Source organism: Cladophialophora psammophila (assembly GCF_000585535.1).
Source record: "Cladophialophora psammophila CBS 110553 chromosome Unknown aczJe-supercont1.3, whole genome shotgun sequence".
NCBI classification, from domain to species: Eukaryota; Fungi; Ascomycota; class Eurotiomycetes; order Chaetothyriales; family Herpotrichiellaceae; genus Cladophialophora; species Cladophialophora psammophila.
Genome location: NW_006912924.1, coordinates 692,107 through 716,300, shown reverse-complemented (window position 1 = coordinate 716,300; position 24,194 = coordinate 692,107). Strand labels below are relative to the sequence as shown.

Genomic DNA, 24,194 nt, shown 5'->3' with positions numbered 1-24,194 from the left:
GGGCGCTATGTTTTGTATGTCCTCTGTGTATACCTTGGCAAGGCCGGCATTGTATGTCGTTTAAAGCGGCGCAATTTGCAGCGGCCTCCAGCCATCAAGAGTTTGGCCACTTCCGCATCAGTCACGTCCTTCAACATTCTTTCACCGTCCTATTATTTCACGGGCTCTTGTTTGTATCCGTATCAAGCCATGTTTACTACTCTTGTTCGCTGCACATCAAAGAAATATGGTGGCGAGTAGCAAACGGACAGCCGCAGAAGCTGGCTTTTCACATTCCCACTGTGGCATCGGACAGACCCTCCACAACATCACGGCCACACAAGCATCAAACACGACTTATGTGGACGGTACAGAATCTAACAGTATGAACGCTGAAGGCTCAGCAACTGTTACCTCACAAGATTGGGCAGTGGCAGAGTCCAAGTCTTCCCGAAAGAAAAGACGCAAAATTGAACGAGAATCGGATGGTGATCCCAGCATCAGCTTCTTCAAAACACGACCCGAACGTGTTGATCTCAAGGCTTTGCAAGATCTTGTTCTCTACATTTTGGCAGACGGTGTCGCTCCAACCTGGCTGGCTGTAAAGAACGCAAGGCAGATCAAGAAGGTGGTGGTGCTGATGGTTCCCGCCCTGGATCAGAAGATGCTGGAGGACTCGGAGCTATGGAACAGCATATCTGAAGAGAGCGAGATGAATAGCATGAGCAAGCCTGACGAGTCATTCACACATCCTGATTCGACCGCTCAAGCCCAACATCCAGCCTCAGCCGACGCTTCAGCCATCATTTCGCCACCAGAAGCAGACTCTGATCTTCCTCCACAACCCAAATTGAGAGACAGTCTCCTCCGACACATTATCGAAGTCCGTGCCCCTGGGGATTCACGCATAAACAGAGTACACTCTCCGCTCCAAGGCATGCTCATCGCACCCTTTTCCGAATCCACCAAGCAGAGAGAGAAGCACGGCAAAGATGAGAAGTCTTTCCAAGCAGTCCGCACTCCCGTTGTAAACTTTGTCCATGCAGTCAGCGAGTTGCGAGAAGCAGAATATCCAATCCACCCTGCAGCATTTGCAGATCCGAAAGATGCGCAACTGGAGAAGGAACGAAGAGAAAAAACAGGCCAGTCGAAATCCTCCGGCTGGGTCGACACCGATGTCTCCATCTTCAAGCCTCGCATCCTGCCGTCCTCCTCCCCTCCCAAGTCCCACGATTTCTTGACGCAAGGTCTGAAAGCCTACGCTCTGGATTGCGAAATGGTCCTTACAAGTGATGAAAAATACTCGCTCGCGCGCATCTCTGTTCTCGACTGGGCCGGCAGAACTGTGCTGGACAGATACGTCAAGCCGGCACTGGCAATAAAGAACTACTTTACGGAATTTTCCGGCATTACCCAGGAAATCCTTGAAAATGTCACGACGACGTTGGGGGACATTCAGAGAGAGCTACTCAACATCGTGGGACAGGATACCATCCTTCTCGGCCACAGTCTTGAATCTGATCTCAATGCACTGAAACTGACACATCCATTCGTCATTGACACGTCAATCATCTATCCACACCCGCGCGGTCTGCCCTTGCGTTCGTCCCTGAAATTCCTAGCAAACCGCTATCTAAAACGGGAGATCCAAAAGGGCGGCATGAGCGGGCATGACAGCGTAGAAGATGCCAGAGCAGTGTTGGATCTGGTAAAGTTGAAGTGTGACAAGGGACCTACCTGGGGAACTTTGGATGCGAACGGCGAAAGCATCTTTCGCAGGATTGGAGGGACGCTTAAGATGAGCGCCAACGGAGAGGTTGTGTTGAAGACCACAGCCATTGTGGAGTATGGGACGCCGGAGAGGGGACTGGGACGAGATGCAACATACAAGATTGGTTGTGCGAATGATGATGAGATTGTACGGGGTGTTCTCAGGGCTGCTCATGGGGATTCGGTTGAGAACTCGACAGTTGCGGAACATGGCAAGGAAGATGGTGCTGAAGAGAAGCGCACGAGCCATAGCGGAGAAGGAGAGACCCAAGATCATGATCAGACCATCCCGCTGGGCGGCACTGAATTCATTTGGGCTCGACTTCGCGATCTTGAAGCCGCACGAGGCTGGAATACACTCCCCAGCGACAGCTTTCTCGCACCTGCGTCTTCCTCCTCCTCCAGTCGGCCCTTACCCAGCGACCAAACAGACCACCTCAGAAGCGTGATGCGTCAGACCCTTCAACGCATCTATCAAATCTACGCCAACCTGCCGAGACGGACACTGCTAGCTATTTACAGCGGCACTGGTGACATGCGTCCCCTTCTACGGCTGCAAAATCTGCAGGCCCAGTATAGACGGGAGTTCAAGGTGAAGAAGTGGGACGAGCTCTCAGTGAAATGGACGGACGTGGAAGAGCAGGAGATGAAGAAAGAGTGTGAGAGAGCGAGGCGGGGGGTCGGGGTCCTGGCAATTCGATAAAATGGTACAGAGGAAGAAGAGAGCTATGGGCTTTTATCGACCCGGTCCCAAACGAGGATTGCCGACGTTCAATGTCTGATTGACTTTGCTGTCTTGAGCTAAGCTGGCCGTGGTGACACGCGTGAGATGAAGAAATGAACTTGGTGGCCCGCTGGTTAATGTCCAATTACACTTACCAATGCCGACCTTGGATGGTCCAAGTACCATCGCTTTCCAACCCTTGACTGGCTCTTGTGCGTGCTGTAGCGCGCAAGACGATTCTTGTGCAAAAGTCCACGCTACACTTACTTGGTTCTAGAATCTCTTGAAAGACAAAATGTAAGAGACCGAGACTGAGACCGAGAATGAGACTGCACACTGGGGACGGGCAAGGCAATGCGCAGGCCATGCCGAGACTTGGAACTCGAGAAGCAAACGTGGAGGCATGCTCGAAATACAGAGAAGAGGTACATCCATGCCTGTCCGAGAAATCCCGGCGCAGATACCTTGGAGGGCGAGCTGGACGGCGCTACGTCTAGCTCGATGAGAGCGGTGGACAAAGCGTCTCAGTCATCGTGGCGGCAATGGCTCTTGATATGGTCAACACCGCGGCTGAAAGAGCAGAAAGACTGAGCAAAGAGAGTTCTACACCAGTCCGAAAGTCGGGTCAGACTCGCATGAAAGATATCCACTTTGTCATGACGACAGTGATATCCATCCCATTCCATTTCATCCATTGAGCAACTTATTCGTACGTCTTCATTTCCCTCCTAGCTTTTGCCTCCTCGCCTTGGCCGCCTTGTACTGGGCACTTCTCTGAGCGCTCTTCGAATCCGGCCTTTTCCTCTTCCGATCCCGGTTTCTCTCTGAGCTGGCCACATCACCCGCCTTTCCTTTGGCGTTGGGAACTGTGCTTATTGCACGGTGGCCTTCGAAGACCAATGGTTGTTTCGGCTTCCCGTCTCTCCCTTCGGCCGCAGACATACCGTCCCTGCGCCCTTTATTCCTGTCCTGGGCAGAGTTTGCTCGCGGTGCGAACGTAGGGCGCTTGATCTTCATCTTCCTAGCCCGCATCACACGTAGTTTTCTCGGCAACATCGGGGGGAATTTCTTGTCGTTCATGAGCAGTGCAGCCTCCACGCTGTTCTCGTCCTTGAATTGCACGTATGCGAATCCTTTACCCACTCGGGTCTCTTGGTCTCGTACCACACGTACGCTTTCAACCTTCCCAACTTTGCTGAACGTTCGCCACAGACCTTCTTCAGCATCTGCGGGCTGTTTCGCAGTCGGCCGTCGTTTCTTTTGAAGGCCTTCCTCGTCATCTGCACTTCCAGAAGGTGCTTCTTCGTTAACAAAACTCAAGTTCCCAATGAAGACACAACGTTTGTGGTCAATCGCCGAGGGTTTGGCAAGATAATCGACTCTTAAATGCCGATCAAGAACAATAGTGCCATTGAGTTTCTCTGCCACTCGCTCAGCAGCAATATCCGTGGTGAAGACTGCATAGGCATTTGTGCTGATCGTGGTTGCGTCCATGAGCTCCTTTTTGGCGTACGTGGCTTTCTTAGGACCTTGCCCCGATGCATATGCGGTAGAGCGGAATCGGACAGATTCGAGTTTTCCTGGTCTCTTTCCATGAAGCGGTGTCTTCAGCACGGAGCGTAAATGTCTGGTCAATGCTCTCTTTGCTGTCTTAGTTTTGATAGCTTGAGTGGATACATTTCCCAGGAACACGGTTCTCTTCAGCTTGTCCTGATCCTTCAGCTTTTGGTCAAAGATCTCATGTTTTGGGGGAACTTCGACCTCCGAGGGCTCGCTGAGTAAACTATCATCAGAGTCGGAGGAGGATGCGTTGTCTTCACTCGAGCTTCCTTCGGCGTTGTCAATTTTGCGCTCCGGTTGTTTCTTGCGGTTTTCTCTATCCTCTTCTAACTCTAGTCGCTTAAAATATGCCTGCTCCAGATCGTCCTCATCGACGGCACGTTTGCGTTTGCGAGGCCTCTCAACACTATCTCGGGCTTCTTTTTTGAACGGCAGTGCCTGATCTTCAGAGGATTCGTCTGAATCTTCCGCGTCATTCTCACTGTCACTCTCTTCGGAGGCATTGGAGCCAGACGAGGATGTTTCGTCTTCGGGATTAGCCCGTACATGCGAAGGGGCAGGTTTCGCTGAGGTCACAGTGCTCGGCGGTACCTTGATTGGTCCAGACTAAAACGAGTCTGTCAGCCTCAATTCGAGACGGTTATCAGCGCTCTTACGCTTGAAGCAAACAGAGAAGCAAGCGCAGGATCGACCGTTTCTTCTCTGGCAGTTAACTTGCTTGCAGTTGTGGCTGAAGGCGCGGCATCCGCCGTAGTCTTGGACTTCTTCGACTTTGGCATGTTGTGAACGCCTCAAGCAAGTCAGTTTCTCACTCGACTCATTCGGATTGTCGCAGAGTGTGACGGTCGGATCGAAGCTACAAAAATTTCGAGAGCAGAAACCAAAAATGGGGATAACAAGGGGTGCAGCTGGCTTAATTCCGGCACTAGCCTGAAGCGCTCTGGTGCCCTGATTCGTGCCTATGACATCGCCCACCCAATGTCGAGCGGCCCATGATTCAAGGGACTGGGACTCTTGTGCTCACTGCTGTACTTGTACCTTGTATGTGCCTTTTGGGGGCTGCGCTCTGGCTGCGTTTCTCCACCGACGACGCCAACACGCCTGCTGCTCCTGCATTTTGTAACCTGCGACTTTGCCAACTTCCATTTGCATTGTTTTCGCTACCTAACTCAACTCTTTTGGTTTCACATTGATAGCCCTCCTCTGTATTCGTTTCGCACTTCACTTTCCCTTTCCGGGTTGACCCTATAGTCAACAGTACCCCCTGCCCCGCGGGTAATTCTCTGACAGTCACTCACACCATCCCACCTTGATCCGCCTCGAGTAATCGCTTGTTCGTTGAAGTCATACAGGTGTGACGGCTCTCTCGCAATCCTCTTCTCCTATAAACGAGTGAGATCTACCAATACCGCTACCGAACGACAAAATCCTCAGGCCCTGTTGCCGTTGCGCCCATGCTACCGCCAGAACCAAGCGCAAGAGAGGGGATGACAACCACCATGCTATTGTGACTGCGATTCATTCACTATCACATCGTATGTCGACTTACTCACCAGCATATGCAATTTTCGCATTCTCATTTTCGCAAAACTATCCCATTCGCGCTGACCACCGAGGCCACCCTAGGCGATATCAATCCGCGATTTTTCCAGCTCCCGAAAACCTCATCTACCTACGCTGAGTACCTCTTAGCCCCTCCGAACGATCTACATCCAAAAGAAGTCTTGGTGCAATAACTATGAACTCAGCGGCGGACTCCCTCCTCGCTCTCTCTAATACCGCCGTAGCCTACGCCGCCAAGGACGGACCCCTCTCCGACGACGACCGTTCCAGCAGCCTTAGCGAGCTGGACGATGATCTTGAAGATGGCGAGGAAGAAGATATCGAAGCTGCCGTCCCAGCCGATGTGGATTCTGAAGCTGAGACCGAGCGCCTCCAGGCCACTCCGGAAAATCTAGCTAGGAGAAACCCCCCTGAGATCAGCCCAAGCAAACTATCCCAGAGACAAGATATCGACATGCGACCGGAGATAGAGAGTTTCACCGAAAGCCCAGTTTCGTCCCCAATTTCCTCCCACCACGACTCGGACCATGAAGAAGGCATAAGCGACGGACAAGACGCAGATGAAGAAGCCCACGAAGCCGGCGTAGTGGATCCAGCAGCTTCGCCCAATAAGCGCAAGAGAGAAGAAAGCGAATCTGATATTGAAGAGGCACCTAGGTCACAGAGAAGGCGGACGGGATCTGTTGAGACCGAGGATGAGAAGTCTGAACCAGATACCGACGGCGAGGAAAATGAGAGTCCCCATTTACGGGAAAATACCATTGAACCCGAAGTAGAGGTGCCCGAACACGACGAAGAGGAAGTAGTAGAGCCGGAAGAGGAGCAGAAAGAGGTCGAAAAAGTCGACAGTAGTGAAGACTTCAAAGACAAAACCAAAAGCAGACCTCGCAGAAAAGCAAAAGACCCGGTCATCCACGAATTACAACATGGAGACGAGGAGGACGTTGGACCTGCGGAAGATTCAGAGGTTGTCGATGACAACGATCTCGAGGCCGCGATCAAGAGTGAAGAAGAACAAGCGAAGCGACTGGCAGCCATGGAAGCCCTGACAGCGCTCGAGAGGCATTTTGCGACATTGAGAGACCGTCTCTATGATGAGAGGATTGCAGCCATAAACCACGAGCTGCAGTTGCTGTCAGAGCCCAAGCCAGCTCACCCAGAATTGATACGCCAGGTGGAAGTGGTGCAGAAATACCGTGATGAGAAATATGAGATCGAGCAAAAGCTACTGGTCTATAAGGTCGGAGCCCTCAAGAACAAGGCCGTTGCTGAACGGAGTCAAATTCACAGTCAATACTTCCAGACCGTCAGAGATATTCGAGAGAGACATCTTGAACGCCTCAGTGAGCACTTCTATCGGATCCAACGAGACAGATTCAAGGCCGACTCTTCAATACCTAGCTTCAGCATACCATTCCCGGAACGAAGGTCGCAGCAGATCTTACAACAAACAGCCTACAACAAAGAGGTTTCGATTCTGGCCGGTGTCGCCAAATATGTGGGGTTTCCTGCTGCACCAGAATTGGCTGCGTCAAAGCAGAAGGACATCGAGGATGACATCCAGAAGATGGGAGTACGTATATGTGGCACCATTTCACAGCTCCAGGAGACTCACGTTTTGCAGATTTCGCAGAGTCAGATTCGACCTGGCAGACCCACTCATCGCCCAGCAGCTCAACCGCAGATATCAGGACCCCAAGCAGAAGAACAATTTCTTGAACAGACACCATGGGCTAACCCCCAACATCCCATCCATCGGCTAAGCCGACAAAATTCCAATCGCTCTCCAATGAGCGAATTCCTAACACCAGCAAATCAACAACGCAACATGACCGACGGGCTTCAGCCTCCAGGAGGATCAGCATCTACCATCGTTGACCCTTCTGTCTCCGCACAGGCATCTTCCGCGATCCACACACCTCATGACGGACAGAGTAGCGCGACAAAGGCCGAGGCGCAAACGGGCGGCGGGTCATCCGGTTTACAGAATTATCGCATGCACTCGGCAAGCCCCCTAGACATGCGGCGGCAACCCGCTCAACATGACAACTCCGAATTGCAACGTCAGCAGGGGAGGGAAAAGGATGTAATCGGTAGTGGACGCGATATGGCTTCTTCGCCTTTAACGTCCCGGGCATATCTCAATGCCTCGGGGCCACGGGCTCCTGCTATCACGGCGGGCACCGGGAGATTTAGCGTTCGCTGATGTTCGCAATGGCGACGGGAAAGTGACATTGCACAGCGTGGCGAGTCGCGAAATCAAAGATGAAAGAGCAGCAAGATAGATGCTGGCCAAGACCCTTCCTGGCTCTCGACTCTGAAGTTTTGCTTTTGAATAAACTTTAACCAATGGACATTTTATTACCGACTTCCTCATTGGTTCATATCCGAAGGCATTGCGATGGTAAGTAGTGAGCTGCGAGTTTTTAATAGCCAGCAGGCGCTTGACTCCTTAGATTGTCCGCCCGTGTAAACCTGTATGCACCGGAGTAGACATCGACTCTCTCCTGATCAGTCACGGCCAAATCCCCTCGACCCGACTCGACTCGGCTTGAGCCAAGTCCACATCCACTCTAGAAGCCTCACACTGCGTATCACACTCTCTGCCGCCGATAAATTCTTCACTTCCTACAAGGAGATCCTTATCACGAGGCGCATACAGTCCAGCTCGGAAGTCCATCCAGCATAGCATGTCAGGTCACATGTCAAACACGGATGTGTGATCTCGATGAAGTAGCGAAATCTGGTGGTTCGTCTTGTTTAGTGGCAATCCCCGGGTACCGCTTGCTCGACGCCTCGTAGCTATACACAGTCGAAGCTTGCCTGGAAACTGGTCTTCCCCCTCCTCTCCCGATGCTTTGTCACGAGGCCGTTCCTCGCCTGCTGCCACCTTGCTTTACGAGCACAGGTGGCGTCTCGTTTGCGATGGTGGAAGCTGGACAATGAGGGCACCCGGTTCGGCTACGCAGTTGGTGTCTTCGGCGACTGATTTTGAATCGGCTGTAACCGTGCGGTCTCAGCTGGGGAGGAGTTTGGCGCAACGGCGTCCGTGTCCGATGGAACGATCACGTCGTCAAAGGTCTCTTGGCCGACGGCTCTGAGGGTAAACGCGACTGTGTGTTACAGAATGGCGTCAGTCAAAATGTTCTCCGAAGACGACTGGAAGCTCTGCCCCAGTCGCCACAGGGATATATTGCACGGTCCAGGAGCCTTGGGCTTGAAGGGGAACACTCAAAGAGAAAGCGACAGTGGAACGTACAAACTCCAATAGCGAAGCCGAAGATCGCTATGCCTGTGAGGGTGTTCTTGACTAGGTACGGCCGGCGGGCTCGAAGCAGGGCAGCCCCGCTACGGTAGTCGGAGTTGTAGTAGGAGGACCGTTTAAGGCTAGTTTCGTAAGTACGTCCGCAGAGAAGAAGTGGAAGAAGAGGAACGAGAGGAGGGATTGTTGATCCGGGCGCACGAGGATGGATGCATTGGGGGAGCAAGAAATGCTGGGAGAGCACCGGGGGCGTCAAGCACAGGGCAGGCACTTACAGGCCAGCTCGCAGCGGGAGTGAAGAATGCATGCTGCCGATTCGGATTTTGAGACGCCGATGAGGAGGTGGGCAAGGCCGGATCACAGTTTCAGTTGAATGCTCATCCAAGAGGAAGCAGTCGTATGTTTGAAGCATTCTCGGGTCAAAAGATGAGATGGGGAGCAGGTGGAGTTATGCTTGGCAGTAGAGAATGCGGCGGACCATGAAGCAACAAGCGATAAAGGTGTAACTTTGTTCTGTCTTGTTCTGCCTTGTTGATCGGGGGTGGACAACATCTTCGACAATTTGTTCAGCTCAATATAGTTGTCGTCGCTTTATGCTTTGAAACTGCTAGGTATCCAATATGTCGCCATACATATGACTTATAGAACTGCACGTCCAGATATTACAGTATGAAGGCTAAACTAACATCGCATGCCCGGGCATCCCTCGCATCGCTGAACGCTTTTCCACAGCTAGGTCGAGAAACCATCGCGAATCTCCAAGAACCGCTGGTATCGGTTCCTTGTCCAGCGACGTGACTTCTTGCCCCAAATCATCATTGGCACAGTCGTCATGATGAAAACAAACGCCAAGACCCCGATGGCAATAAATGTGTTTCGAACACCGCTCGCATCGATCCAGTCGGAAGCTGTGAAGGTGAAGACGAGCGCAATCGAGTTATTGATCGTTGCCACGCCCACCATGCCTTCCAAGACCATGTCCGGATAAGCATCCATCAGGTACGCCATGCTCAAGTCGCCTGCACAGCCCCATCCGAAGCCGATGAAACCAAGGCCAACATACGGAGCTGGCCAGGACCATCCGTAGCTGGTCCCAATTCCAAACAGCCACAGACCAGTAGGGAAAATGGCAGCACATGGGTACATGAGCCACAGTCGGTGTTCGGCTTCGCTCACGCCCCCGTTTCTCTTGGCCATCCATATCATGAACTTATCGCTGAGCCATCCACCATATGTTGCTCCAATGACGGCGCCAATCAGGCAGGGCACGTTCATCAGCTGCGGGAAGTTAGCAATGCGTGGTACTCTCACTAGTACATCAGAAGACTCACTCCGTCAGCAGCATCGCTGTAATTCCAAGGTGGACCATACCAGTTGTCCTCCTCGACTGTCAGATAAAAGGTAAGCCAGGCGTCTTGAGCCCCCCACTGCAACCCGGAGTATAAGACGGCAGGGAAAGTAAAGATTCGCAGTGTGTGAAAGAGACGCTGGAAGTACTGCTTGAAGCCAAGCCCGCGCAGATTTGGCGCGGGAGTGATGATCGCAATGCGCCGCCAATATGATTTGGGTCGGTCTTCGGCGGCAAGTCGCTCCTCTGCAACAGATGCACGGCGAGGGGACACGGATTGTGGCTCAGGTTGACCAGCAACCTTTTCCTTATCCGGTCGATCCGCCTCCAAGCCTGCGGAATTATCACTGCCGGCTCTGTTGACACCGTCGATCAAATATCTGTCTCCGTCATTGACCAAATATCGATCCCGATGAAATGACGTCTCCTCCAGGCCGAAGAGAAGCACGAAAAAGGTTCCCCCAGAGATAATAGCCCCGAAGTATCCAATCCATCTCCAATCTAGGCTACTGTCTGCGATGTAGCTCGCGATCAATGGACCCAAGTATGTACCAATACTGGTCGCCAACACATAAACACCGAGCACTGAGCCGCGCTGATGTTGAAACCACAGATCCATCAATGACAGCTGAACTGTCGCTTCGGCCACGGACTCGGATGCGCCGACAAAAAGTTGATTCCAGATGGCGTCACTGGTCGTCTGCCCTCTGGCGAACCAAATGCCTCCAATGAAGCCCAACGTCATGCCAATCAAGTACAAGATGCGGCGACCATAGAGGTAAACGGCTGGAGAAGAAAGCAATGTCCAGTAGCCGATTCCGCAGAACAGAACACCGGCGCCGGTATTGAAGGAGCCATAGCTGATGCCCAATTCAAGATTCTCATTGTATTGAGCGGCCCCAGCGTCGTTGGAAGTGGCTGCCGTCAAAGCTGTGACAAAGCAAACGAGGAAGCTGTGCCATATTTTCCGGGTCAAGGACCAATGAAGAGGGTCATTGGGCGAGTCGGTCGGCTGAGGAACGAGAACAATGTCACCGTGTCTCTTCAGCCCAACATCGCCAGGATAGAGGGGCTTTCCTTCAGCGTCAAAAATGCGGCGCGTGCCCGGAAGTTCCTCAGTGTACTCCATACGGCCGCACTCGTGGACGAAGCTGATGAATCTTGAAGCGCAAAAAAACACTACGAAGGGGAAGAGCACCATGGGATTAGCTGGGGAAGAAGACATTTATGAACTAAGCGAGAGGCGTCGCCATATCGTTACAGCGACGAGCAAAGAGATCAGATACCTTATCGTGATGGTGTGTGCCCTAAGAGACGCCATGCTCCAGCTCTGTCAGACGCGGGCAAAGGTTCGCCTCGTCTACACAAGAACGAGGCCACAATCCCCGCAAAGAGGCGGGAGGGCCAGTCGACGGCAGGCAAAAGCTTATCAGTGGCAAGACGGAGAGTAATCGAATTGCGCGTATCCCAGAAAAAAGACATGGGCCTCGAGGGAGGGGCCCTTCCGGGGGATAGAGATCGCTCTAGCAGGAGCAGTCAGGAGTTGCTCACTTCAACCTAACTCCTCCAGGTAGGCTACAGGTAAACCAAAATTAAGCAAAAGGAACGGAAGGGTGCATGGTTAGGGTGGGAGCAATATAGCTTGAGCAAATCTTGATAAATCTTGATTTTAGTGACGCCCCGGGGGCCTCTAATAGGCTTGCGGAGCCTACTTGGTAAGTAGGACGGAATGCCCTTTCGGCGAGGCCCTTGACCTCGTGCGCTTCTCCGATAAGCAGTCCCCACCAATGTCACTACCGGGGCCATCACCACTAGCCTAGTGGCCCTGGATCTTTAGCCAAGTGACCCCCTCCCTCGTCCCCTAAAGGTTGCAGCCTCATTGGCGGGTTCTCCCCATGACGCGGCTGTAGTTCCCTAAAAGCCTCTAGCCATGTGGCCCCAATTTCAACATTCTCATCATCCTTCATCCCTCATCCCTCCCACCTGCTGCATCCCTCGCTGGCCTCTCCTACATCATCCCATCGCCTTTCATCCTCCCATTCTTTCTTCCTTCTTCCCCCTTCGCTTCACCATCACCTGCTCACTTCTCCGTATCGGCTCAACGCAGCCTCGTCGCCCAGAGCACCCCCCCCCCGTCGACACTGTCGCTAACCTATTAGGTAGCTGAATGTCGACTTGCCAACTCAGAATGGCTCAACATTTCCACATCGCTCAGATTACCGCCCATAAACCCAAGGAATCCAGTAGTCCTTCGACCATCCTGCAACTCGCTCACCGGCTTCTCCCTTCCCCTGCCGCTACCAAAGAGTTGGAGGATGGTCTAAACCCGAAAGGACCTGGACAAGTTGTTCAGGATGTTGTGAGTCAAGAGAAACGAGGGACATCTGCAAGTGATGGAATACCTACCCCGAAGAAAGTGATCGTAGTCGGTGCCGGCATCGCCGGTCTTCGTGCTGCCTCTGTCTTGCGAACCCATGGTGTCCAAGTCGTGGTCCTCGAAGCCCGTCCTGATCGGATCGGCGGACGCATTTACACGAGTAGGAAAGCTGGGCACGCTCCAAGAGACATTGGTAAATATTACCAAAAGGCAATACTGACAATCGCCGTAGGCGTTTGACATGATGTCGTTAAAAGCGCTCATTGTTCGGCCACGACCATTGTGGGGTTGTTTCCCCCTGTCGTCCACTTCTACTCACACTCTTGCTAGGTGCCGCCTGGATGCATGAAACCGCCAACAACAAACTCGTCCGTCTTATCGGCCAGCTCAATATCGAGCACTATTATGACGACGGCACCCCCTTGTACTACACCCGCGATGGTCGCCTCGGCTCGCAATTCAAAGCCAAAAAGGTCGCCGATGAATTCGCCGACTTCTGTGCCTGGTACTACGAAGAAAATCCCGATGCTGAGGATAAACCTGCCTTGACCTTCATCAGGGAATGGCTGAGCAGCCATCCCTTGGTTAGTGAGGATGAACGCCTCTGGGCGCCTCAAGCTGCTCGCGAGGTTGAAGCTTGGATCGGTACCAGTCTCGAGCAAGCATCTTCTAAACATCTTGCCTACTTCGCAACCGAACGGAACCTCTACATGAAAGGAGGATATGATACCATTATCGACTGGGCAGCCTCGAACCTCCGTGAGCCGGGAATCATCCGACTTGGACACAAAGTCACAAAGATTGATTGGAATGATGATGACGGATCCAACCCGTGTCTCGTTCATACCGCCACTACTGATGGGAAACCAGCCACTTTCCTTGCAGACGCCGTTGTCTGCACTCTTCCACTTGGTGTTTTGAAACACAAGCTTGTGGACTTCAGCCCGGCCCTCCCAGGACAACTGTCTCTGGGTATTGAGAAACTCGGCTACGGAGCTCTTGGGAAGATCTTTGTCGAGTTCGAATCAGTGTTCTGGCCCAAAGACAACGACCAGTTCATCTACTATCCTGAGCCCACTACCGACGATTTCGACGAGAATTCCATCTTCTCTTACATGACTGTTACGAGCAACAACTGGATCATGAGCGGTACCAAGGAGCTGTCCGTCCAGATTGTTGAGCCCCTTACTCAGCGAATTGAAGCCATGACTTCAGACGCAGAAATCTACGCCTTTTTCGAACCACTCTTCAAGCTTTTCCGCACCGAGCCTTACAAGAAGCTTCCTCCAGTCGTGAATCTGGAAACGACACACTGGACGCAGGATCCCTTTGCTGGCTTCGGTACATACACTGCTGACAAAACCGGAGATGACCCGGAAATTTGGTTCACTGCAATGGAGAGCATCAAGGAAAGCAAGCTGCAGTTTGCCGGAGAGCACTGTACGCGGACTGGAAACGGATGTGTGCATGGTGCTTTTGCCACTGGCGAAAATGCTGCCGTCAACATTCTGACGTCGCTGGGAATCCCCTACAATGGTGGAGATCTCTACAGCAGACGTCCATCGAGGAGGAAATCACCACCCAGAGACTGAGCGGGGGGATAATTGAATCCACCGTACAGAGGATCTGTGGAGGTTGCGACTCTCCTAGTTGGTTGACGGGTGGCTCTGGACCGCCGGACTGAAATATGTCGGCGTTGTGTTTTAGTGAAGCTTTTTCCCCATCTCAAAGCTGAATTTTCAGTCTGTTATTTCGTAGATTGTCACTCCTTACTAGGTAGTCTTTTGCACAGTTTATGGATTGTTTTGGTCATTTTGAAGACGAGGGATGAGTCTCGTTCGCCGCATCGCAAGCGGGAGAATGTCAGAGAATGCAAGCTCTCATTGATAGTCTACGTACAGTTTTTCTAATCCACACTCTCAATTACTCTCGTATATCCAGATTCCCCTTGTCCGCACTCAAGTCCCTCACGTCCCCCAACGGCATCAGCTGAAAGGTACTGCCCCTGCATCTCTCTTGGACGATCCTCTCCGCAAGGCGGATATTCTTCTCGGGAAACCCCTCGTCCCTCAGACTCTGGTAGTATGCCGCCACAAGAGCCTTCCCGAGGCTGGTAAGATCATAGTCCAGACCGGGCGTGGCCGTCGGGGCAGGGCGAATGATCCAGACGAGGGTCAGAGGTGGGTCGGAGGGTTCTAGGCCGGGCTGGACGTGCGCGCTGAGGATCTCGTCGTCATCTTGTCCTTCTGCTGTTGCTGCTTCTTCTTCCTCTTCGGGACGAGTAGTGTCCCGGGAAGAAGGCCTCGGTCGGCGGCGACGCAGAACAAGCGCCATGCCGCCCGTGGAGGTATGGATTTTGGAACGTTCTAGCGCGTACGCGCGGCTTGCGTGGTCGTCGCCGTGGTCGGGCGGTTCGGTTTCAAAGAGCGTGAAGGGCACGGCTCGCAGGAGTGGATCCACGGCTGAAGAAGAGATTCCGTCCTCCATGTCCATCAGCGCGGCGTCCGCGGCGGCGACGGCGAGAACCATCGTGTGCAGGACTTCGGACATGTCTTGGCGGCGGTTTTGGCGACGGACATAGATGTATTGCAGATAGGGGACGGCGTATTTCGACCCTTCACCTGATCCGTCATTGCCGCCACAGTCGGCGCTGCTGGTCGTGCTGTTCTTCCCTTTGCGAGGAGGAACCGGCAAGACACTGAATTGAGCCGCCGCAATTGCCTCGCCTTGGTGGTCCCTGATGCCCACGATACGGTAGGGCGCCAGGAATTTCCTATCTCCCTTCGCCTGCGCCGCGAGACGGTCGACGATCAGATCTGACCTTTCCCGCTCGGCGAGGCGGGAGAAACTGTGGATATACAGCGAGTCGTATAAGGTTGAGAAATCGGTGGCAGAGACAAGTTCGATGAGGCCGATGTTGGGCAGCGCGGTGCGTTGGAGGCGCGATAGAGGCGTGCGGCTGAGTGTGTCCAGGGGGATAGAGGAAGGGAGGTGGGAAAGGAGGGCGGACAGGGAAGGGGAGAGGAAGGGGTGGAAGATGGAGGAGGCCATGGACGGCATTGCACCTTCAGCAGAATAGACTGTGTGTAAATGATGGCAGTTTGAAATCCCCAGATCAACGCCGAGGATTGCTGGCTCTCTCTGAGTTCGGCTGTTCTTAATAGCGGTCCTCTGTCCAATCCGCCATTTCCGCGCGAGCCAAAGATCCAAGGAGGGAAGGGAAAAGACAAAAGATGTGTAGACTGGCCTTTACAAATGGCTGTTCGTCCTCATTCTCTTCTTTTTTCCATTGACCGGATTGCCCGTAAGTTCTTCAGACCAAGCTTGCAGAGTTTGTAGTGGTATTTTAAATCGGGAAAAGCCCAAAGGCTGGAGTCCAAGTGTGCTGTGTGGTGAAGAGGAAAGGTGGATTAGCAATCGTCTGGGGTATGTAGCAAAAGCAAATACGATGGTTGAATCCGATGGCATAGCTACGAGGGCAACGAGGTCAGCCTTCGCAAAAATGTGGCCTGTTCCGCCGTATCCATGGAATACGGGGAATCGCAACCTGCAAAGATGCATATCCAGGACGTCCAGGACATACACATCCCCTTGCGGACCCATTGAGAAAGTACCACCTCCAACTAAATGCTTGCTGTACTGTGCAAGAGGTGAGTTGATCGAGCAAGGCTGAAATGCTGTGAGCACTGTGGTATCTGCTTGCTAAAGGAGTCACCCGAGAATAAAATCCGACCCAGAATCTTTTGGTTATTGTGGTTGTCATCTATGCTCCTGAGCGGTTCCGGTGTCTTTGGACCTTGGATCGTGAATCACCTTTCCGAGTGCCACATATATAACAACAGGAACTACAGGCAGGGTGTTTTGGAAAGAACACAAAATCTCGCCATGTCAGACCGTGAGGCTGTGGGAGAGCCAGTGGTGATTCGGCTTTCTACAGGAGCATTCCATCATGGGGAAACAACCTTTTGAATTCTTCGATGACAACATTGATTCTGGCTACAGTTAAATGGCATCCGTTGGTGCCCTCCTTCCAGGGAGAAAATGGACTGAGGCTGACCATCTTACGGAGCATTCGCACCCACGTCAATACCGAGGCCCGTATTTGCGTCAATGGACAGAACTTCTCCGCACACAAGCTCCATTACTCTTAATACACGAGGAGCACCCCCGCGTCGCCCGCGATCCAGTTGGACGAAAAGACCCTCTCGTGTCATATGGACCTAGCGAAACCCGCTACGAGACTTCATGAATGAAGGCTGGACAAACGGCTCACCCCCTCACTGGGGGCTAGTTCCGAGGTTGCTCGATGGGCAATTCTGCTTTCTTGAGAGGTTTGGTTGCTGAAGCGTCGAGCATTAAAGAGACATCATTCGAGATTGTTTTGATTGAAACAAGGTGCTTTCACATTAAACTACCTAGGTGGCCATTTAACATTCCACAAGGACAGTCTTCTCACCGGGAAAATGTCTGAAGGCTTTGCATATGGTGAGTCTTCTTTCTACATGAACACTATCTGTTGTTTAGAAGACATATGTTTCGAACTCGCACAATGTCTATACAGGCTAATGCCAATAAAACAAAAAGTGACGGGCGGAGCGAGCGGAATTGGTCGAGGGGTGGCCCAGATGCTGGTGAAGCATAAGTATGTCGGTTCCTCGTCGAGAGCGAGATACCGCATGGGGAATCTCTAACGCGCCTCTAGCATTAAAGTGTTCATCGCCGACAGAGACCTAGAAGGCGCTCAAAAACTTGTCAATGAATTGAACAAGGATTCTCAGGTGGCAAAGTGTGCCCAAGTGGATGTCGCCAACTGGAATTCCCAAGCAAAGGCTTTTAGTCAAGCTGTGTCAGACTTCGGTCGGATCGATTACGTCTACCCCATTGCAGGCATTGGTGAACGTGCTTGGATTCCGAATGACCCTTCCCTAAGCGGATTCCAGCAGCCTGACTTGAGCGTCCTGGATATTGATCTGACGGGTGTCCTTTACACCGTCGCGCTAGCTGTGCAGCAATTCAGGAAGCAACAACCCGGAAAGGATGGTTTCAGGGGCAAGAGTGAGTTCCCAGATTATTGTGGGGAGACACTGTGAGCTGACCACGCATAAGTCGGATGTGTGGCGAGCGTTTGCGGATTCTACACCTGTCCCACGCTCCCGGTATATACAGCAGCGAAGCACGCCGTTGTGGGACTGGTGAGGAGCTACGGAAAGTACTTGCCAGAGGAGAAAATCACGATGAATGCGGCCTGCCCGAACGTGGTTCGAACCAACATCTCAGCAGCGGCCTTTTACGACCAGATGGAGAAGGAGGGATTGTTGGCACCAATTGAAGGGGTCATCGGGGTGTTCGAGAAGCTACTCGGGCCAGACCCGACGTCCGGAGTGACGTTCGAGATAGGACCAAATTACAAGGACCAAGGGGCAGTACCACGCAAGGGCATTGAGTATCTGGACAAGGAAAGCGAGACGTGCTTCGACATGCTGTACAAGCGGTCTCGCCCGCTGCATCAGCCTCGTTGAGCACATGGCAGTGCTGCGCTTTGTCCGTGGTCCAATGCGAGCTGTGAGCACATAGTGACACCATCAAGTCTTTTATCACTTTGCTGTGATGATGTTTGTGTCTCGCATGAGGATGGCTTCGTTTGGAAGAAGATCGCCCTGCAAAAAAAAACCCCCTGTTTCCCCGCAAAAAGCCGGAGCAGTTGATACAGGGCAGTACAAGGCAGTCCAAGGCAGTCCAAGGCAGTACAAGGCTATGTAGGTCTCGAGAATCACGATAGTCCCTAACTTGCTCGGGTAATAGGGTCGGGCACCTGCGGCGAGCAATCCGGCCGCTGACGTCGCCGTTGTCCGTCTTCTCCGCCAACATGCTTCCATCCACCTCGATCCATCATTCACGCCCTCGAGCTTCAGAGCTCGTTCATTCGATTCTCGACATGAATCGAGCCACCAAACCTTCATGTCTGTGGGGAAGCCTTGAACCCGTTTGCTTGTAAGCCGCTGCTGTCTAAACATCCAGCAGCCTTCGTCCTTCTCTAGCTGACCTAGGGAAACCTCACTGCGATCCTCTCTGACACTGTCGCCCTTTCGTCCGGCTTCCTCATCAGCTCCCTCAGAACCACAAAAGCCTTTACCTCCGATTCAGCCTTCATCTCCCTCGCCGTCATGGCTGCCATCCATCGTCCCGCACATCTCACGCACCATGCCGCCAAGCTGGCCTCGGCCGCCTGCCTCGAAAAGGCCAAAGCCATAGGCGTCCCAATGAACATCGCCATCATGGATGCCTCGCTCTATCTTCTCCACTTTGAGCGGATGCCCGGCGCAAAACTCACCTCGGTCGACATCGCCATGAACAAGGCATTCACTGCGGCAGGCCATCGAGCTCCAACGTCGGTCTACAAGGAGGCTGTGTGGCCCGGTGGTCCGGCGTTCGGGTTGAATAGTAGCAATAATGGCAGATTCATGTACGTGGCTGGAGGCATCCCCATTGTTGTGGATGGAGAAGTGGTGGGTGCTATCGGTTGCAGCACGGGCACGCCGGCACAGGATACCGAAGTCGCGCAGGCTGGGGTCGATGCAGTCATGGCATATGTCAAGAAAACCCAAGCAGCAAAGTTATAAACACTACACTACACTGGGAGCGCGATGACTCGTTTGGGCTTCAAAATGACTTCACGACACCGCGAAGCCTCGAGTTTATATATCTACTATTTGGTGGAGCAGTCACACTCACGGTTACGACGAGATGTGCTACGATCCATGCCGAGTCATGTACAGCAAACCGTGGTCCGCTCCCTCAACGCCATGGTCCGCCGAAATGCCATGCCAACCCATGTTTGCCCTCGTTTCTGTTGATTATAGGGAAGGAGTCCTCTGGGCGTAATTGCGAGGAAACCCTGCGAGTGCCAAAAAAAGGAACCGCCCCTTGGGATATAACTGGAGTAGTCTAGGTAAACGTATCTTTGAGAAGGCCGTCTCTTATACTGCGCTGCGACTTTGGATTTTCCTCATCGTCTCCTTTTCTCTGCCGCAGAGTGAAGCAAGCGGACTCTTGACAAAAGGACTGGCATCCGCTACGAGCACACAGCGAAGATTCAAATACCATGGACTCATCCTGAGGTGGATTTGTCAATCAACGAAACCTGCATCAACCTTTGTTTTGCCCTCCCAACAAGGTTAGCCGTGCGAAGGCAAGGGGTTTTCTTTCAATGAGGCTTGATCTGGACGGTCAACAGCCCACGAGCGGCCCCTTATCACGCGGGCCCTTATTTTCCCGATCCCAACTCCTGTTGCCATAGGCGTGATGACCGTGGTGCATGTAATAGCCGCATGCGGTTATAGCTAATGGTTGGCAAATCCAATTCAGGTAGCCAGGCTATTCAGCCAGCCATCCGTACAACTATTCAAGACTGAGCTCTCGAACCTCTGTCACGATGGATCACCACCAAACGACGACTGGACGCTGTACTGGTCTCCTGCAGTGCCGAGATTCCAGAGCTGGTCATAGTCTCGAAACCTGTTGGGCGTCTATTCGATCTACTCTTACTATTTTCCACTGAAGATCCCTGTCTATATCAACCGGTTTGTGCCCTTTTCATCTATCCTTTGATACGCACTCTTCCAAGCGTTTTCTTCGGTTTCTGTGTCTGCGTCGTTGCTTGGTCTTTCTGGACCGTACACTCCTTTGCGGTGACATCTCGTCGCCGTCCGTTTCTTTTTTTTGTCGACTGTTATTCAGTATCCATCCTAGATGAAGTCTACGTTTTGCTCTGCGGCTGTTGCTGCCGCTGTCGGGATCTGTATGCTCAGAAACAGGGTGATTAGGGCCGCGATTCCTTCGCCGTGGTCACGACGACCATCACGAATACTCATTATGTCTGTCCTTGCGACCACACAGGCTCAATACCAGTATCCCCGTACTCTTTGCCGTCACACCCAGCTAAGGACAGTTCTACATGGACTATCCATGATCATTGATCCGGAAATGGATTTCACAATTGATAATGTCAGTTTGACGGCGGTCAGTGGTCCATGCGCGGCTGCAGGCCCTTCTTCCTCCTCCAGCTCTACGTCAAGCCTAACTGCAAGCCTAACCACCACTGCAAGCACGACGTCAAGCATTCCTACAAGCTCCACGTCAGTCACCACGACTAGTTCTCTCACAGGCACTAGTGTAACCACCACGGCAACTACTACCACGAGTACAGCAGTCGCTATTCCCTCAGCAACCGGTACTTGCCTTCAGCACGCCGCCCAATTCTTCGTCAGCAATGGAGAGAAATTTACCAAGTACTGCAGCACCTACTATTTCGGACAAACAATGATCAAATCGGGTCTAGGTTTCACTGGCGGTTATGGAGGATGCGCAGAGGCCTGTTCCAAGAACTCGCAATGCACGTCGTTTGTATACTAGTCTAGCCCCGTACTGACCTGCGATTTCTGGAGCGGTCCACTAACCAACGGTTCACCTGGTTCAGCTAGAGCCAACTTTGACACCGGTCTCTTAGCGTAGTAGCACAACAATCACGAGTTGGCTTTTGGTGATAGAGGCGCCTGAGGGTTATGGGCGTGGGTAAGAAATGGGAGTGTGAGCCCCTATGGGAACGTACATATTTACTCTTCTCGAACAAGATTGCAGCCGTTAGCCAAGATAGAAATTCTCCTTTGATTAGCTAGGACAAGACCAAACGGGATGGCCCGCACAAAAGTCTCCAGCTCTCTTTCCGGTCCCTCTTTGTTTCCATTCTGGTGGTCGTCAATATAGTGGTGAAGTCGGGAAAAGGGGTTCCATACCTCGCAAGGCTCGATCCGCCGCTAGCAGCCCTGTGTATTGCCGAAATGGTGTGGCCAGCGTAAGAAACTTTGACTCGACCTCGCGAACCATACAGAGACGCCGCTTCTGGTTCCTTCGTTCGGCTTACCCCGTTGTGGTTGGCCAGGCTAGGCCTCGTATCGGTATCACGCCGTTCCTCTGTTCTTCGACGAGACAGAGCCAACCGAATTCTTCGCGAACCCGGGGGTGGCGTGAGCTTCGAGTTTCCCGTGATGAGGCTGTGATATCCGCACATCTTCGTTGATGAGCATGCCACACTTCCTGCGCATTTAGGAGCTGACTCTCCGTTTGCGTTTCCAGTTCCAAGAACGTCCCGGGCAGATATCGCCAGTCTCACATGATGACGAAGACAACTTGAATGCTTCAGGGGCCAAGGGGAAACCCCTTCCGTGTCAGAGATTCTCGAGGTTGCGTGCCACTTGCAGCGCCATGACTCTGCGCAGATGGCGGCAAAGGCGCCATCCTCTGGCCACACTGCGTTGAGGGCATGATCATGAAGTCATTTCGCCTGACCACATTGGTAGCTGGGTGGTTCCGACTCTTCGAGCCACGAGCTTCCCGGGTTCATCGTCGCTTCAGGCTCAGAGACACTAGGGAAGTACCGCCCTCCGTCTCCCCTAGGCGAGGGTAAATATCGGACCTTCCCGATGGTTAGGTGACGGCCAAGATTCGCATGAGGCAAGCAGTCGGACAGGTAAATGAACGACATCCGAGAGATTCCGTGGTTGTCTACGTCCTCGGAGTCTGCTGCAATTTATAAGTGACCCAACCCCCTGAAATGAGGCATTATCGTCTCATTACTTCACCATCATCAAGGCCATCTCTCAATCCATACCATCAGCTTGAAGCTGCTTTGTCAAGATGTTGCCACGCTAGGATTGGGGCCAGCGGCAGGAGGACCAACATGCCTCCTGCTGCTGGCCGATATTTGAGTAGGCCTACAGTGTTTTGTGGTCTAACCTTGGGTAAGGGCCATTGGCGCAAATGAACATGAGTTGACGTTGTTGTCACAGGACCAAAAACTCCTCGACATGAAACAGAAAGAGACGAGGTGTTGTTGAAGCCGCCTGTGCTCGGGTGGCAGGGGACATGGCGATCAAGCAAATCAACACCATCCTAACCTTTCCCTATGGTCACGACTCTCCTCGTACGTTGACCGACCCTCACGAATACAGTCTCATACCTTCTCTGAGTGGTCGAATCTAACTAACCACTTCGGGCAGCTTCCATTGTCATTCTTCATCTCGCTCTTTTGGCGTGAAAAATTTGGGGAATGGAGCATAGTTCATAACGATGATGACGGTAGTGACGGTAATGATAGGAACGGTAGCTAGGTAGCAAAAATAATGTATTTGGAACGGAGGCTTAAAATTTCTTTCTTTTCTCCCCCCCATGTTCTTCCGATCCTAGGAACTGAAAGTAGCTCGAGACCAAGATGATGCCATCCATAAGTATACACGACCTGGTACGTCTTACTTGCTCACTCCGTTCGTTGCTTGCTTTCCGCCCCACGCATATCAACACCTCACGCATACCGGGCCAGCTATACACCAAGATATATACTGTGACAAGGTGAAGTGGCCGTGTGGGTGCTATGGTGGAGGCAATGGGGTTGCGCTGTGTCTGGTCACATGTACAGACAGAGGGCGTAGCGCCATTCTGGCAGTGGATGAGAAGGTTTGAGGGCAGAAATAGGCAACTGAACATCCTGCGCGACACAGACAGTGCTAGGCAAGCGAATCGTTCTGGCAGTTTGAGCCATTCTCCATGGATTGAACAGAGCATTCTACGGGTTTGAACCTGTCCACCTTGCCCTGAGTCTCTCTTCAGTCTCCCTCGATCCAACAATGCCACTGCCGCCATGCGAGGCGTCCACAGACCTAGCCGCCGCCTCTATGGTGTTGATGATTGTGCTGTGCTCTGGCCGCAGCCAGCAAGGCGTTCTCGACTCTCGCTCTGCTGGACAGGCCCCTGTGCGTTGTTGTACGTGCATGCCGAACACTGCAGTGCTCTGTTACAGAAGGGAAGGCAAGGAAGGAAGGAGAGGCGTGATCAGATCTGATCTGACGGGAACCCTGAAATCAAGCCTCGGTGTATCCGTCGAATAAGTTTAGGTTGTGGCCTTGTCGGGGCAAGAGACATACATAATATGAATGGCCCAATGAACGGATACGTACCATAATTGGTCGAACCAACCTAAGCTCCTCCTTTCCGACTCAGCCTTGCGCATGAGCAGAGCGGACTGGAAACTTGTAACTATAACTGTAATTTAGGCAGTGAATTTCTCGTTAGTAGCTTTCGTGACGGGCGAAATTGGTGGCGCATGGCGAGTGACTTGGCGAATGGCTTGGTGAATGGTTCAGTGAGTAACTGTACAAGTAGATCCTTGATGTTGTCTATATCCATACCGGTGTCTATGTCTATCCAATGGTTCTGTTCAGATCCAGATCCGGTTCCAGGTCCTCAGTCAAATAGGTGGTGTCCCAACAGTCCTCCTCATTTGACTGCTGTGTGTGGCAGTTGATTGTACTAAAAGGGACCGACGTGTTCTTTGTCGTCGGTCTCTTGTTCACTTATCCTCTAGCACACCGTCGACGACAGCGAAAAGACTCAAGTCCACTCGGGTGAATCGTAACAACAAATTGAAGGGAAGCCTTGGCGGCGACAACGGCGTTGGCTTCTCGATGGCCTCTTATGTTTCTCGCGGAGTGCGTGTCATCAACGCAAGGTCAAGCCCCGCGCTATGATGGCCCTTTTGTCGTCAAGATTTTTGATCCGC

The 24,194-nt window shown here is 52.5% G+C and overlaps 9 protein-coding genes across 9 annotated transcripts; 5 read left to right on the top strand and 4 right to left on the bottom strand.

Moving 5' to 3' along the window:
- Positions 1–226: 226 nt before the first annotated feature.
- A1O5_02445 (uncharacterized protein) lies at positions 227–2,452 on the top strand (the record flags this gene model as incomplete). Its single annotated transcript, XM_007743061.1, has 1 exon — positions 227–2,452. The coding sequence occupies one exon, from the start codon at positions 227–229 to the stop codon at positions 2,450–2,452; it is 2,226 nt and encodes a 741-aa protein (XP_007741251.1).
- A 738-nt stretch (positions 2,453–3,190) lies between these two features.
- Positions 3,191–4,812, bottom strand: A1O5_02444 (uncharacterized protein; the record flags this gene model as incomplete). Its single annotated transcript, XM_007743060.1, has 2 exons — positions 3,191–4,639; positions 4,690–4,812. 2 exons carry the CDS (start codon positions 4,810–4,812, stop codon positions 3,191–3,193), a joined length of 1,572 nt encoding a protein of 523 aa, XP_007741250.1.
- A 959-nt stretch (positions 4,813–5,771) lies between these two features.
- A1O5_02443 (uncharacterized protein) lies at positions 5,772–7,802 on the top strand (the record flags this gene model as incomplete). The annotated part of the gene is made up of 1 exon (XM_007743059.1): positions 5,772–7,802. The coding sequence occupies one exon, from the start codon at positions 5,772–5,774 to the stop codon at positions 7,800–7,802; it is 2,031 nt and encodes a 676-aa protein (XP_007741249.1).
- A 755-nt stretch (positions 7,803–8,557) lies between these two features.
- On the bottom strand, positions 8,558–9,270 carry A1O5_02442 (uncharacterized protein; the record flags this gene model as incomplete). The annotated part of the gene is made up of 3 exons (XM_007743058.1): positions 8,558–8,709; positions 8,856–8,983; positions 9,134–9,270. The coding sequence occupies 3 exons, from the start codon at positions 9,268–9,270 to the stop codon at positions 8,558–8,560; spliced, it is 417 nt and encodes a 138-aa protein (XP_007741248.1).
- A 320-nt stretch (positions 9,271–9,590) lies between these two features.
- Positions 9,591–11,335, bottom strand: A1O5_02441 (uncharacterized protein; the record flags this gene model as incomplete). The annotated part of the gene is made up of 2 exons (XM_007743057.1): positions 9,591–10,136; positions 10,190–11,335. The coding sequence occupies 2 exons, from the start codon at positions 11,333–11,335 to the stop codon at positions 9,591–9,593; spliced, it is 1,692 nt and encodes a 563-aa protein (XP_007741247.1).
- A 1,059-nt stretch (positions 11,336–12,394) lies between these two features.
- A1O5_02440 (uncharacterized protein) lies at positions 12,395–14,175 on the top strand (the record flags this gene model as incomplete). Its single annotated transcript, XM_007743056.1, has 2 exons — positions 12,395–12,776; positions 12,914–14,175. The coding sequence occupies 2 exons, from the start codon at positions 12,395–12,397 to the stop codon at positions 14,173–14,175; spliced, it is 1,644 nt and encodes a 547-aa protein (XP_007741246.1).
- Positions 14,176–14,506: 331 nt separating this feature from the next.
- Positions 14,507–15,634, bottom strand: A1O5_02439 (uncharacterized protein; the record flags this gene model as incomplete). Its single annotated transcript, XM_007743055.1, has 1 exon — positions 14,507–15,634. The coding sequence occupies one exon, from the start codon at positions 15,632–15,634 to the stop codon at positions 14,507–14,509; it is 1,128 nt and encodes a 375-aa protein (XP_007741245.1).
- Positions 15,635–17,148: 1,514 nt separating this feature from the next.
- Positions 17,149–18,102, top strand: A1O5_02438 (uncharacterized protein; the record flags this gene model as incomplete). Its single annotated transcript, XM_007743054.1, has 3 exons — positions 17,149–17,225; positions 17,286–17,638; positions 17,690–18,102. The coding sequence occupies 3 exons, from the start codon at positions 17,149–17,151 to the stop codon at positions 18,100–18,102; spliced, it is 843 nt and encodes a 280-aa protein (XP_007741244.1).
- A 645-nt stretch (positions 18,103–18,747) lies between these two features.
- A1O5_02437 (uncharacterized protein) lies at positions 18,748–19,203 on the top strand (the record flags this gene model as incomplete). Its single annotated transcript, XM_007743053.1, has 1 exon — positions 18,748–19,203. One exon carries the CDS (start codon positions 18,748–18,750, stop codon positions 19,201–19,203), a length of 456 nt encoding a protein of 151 aa, XP_007741243.1.
- Between the last annotated feature and the right edge of the window lie 4,991 nt (positions 19,204–24,194).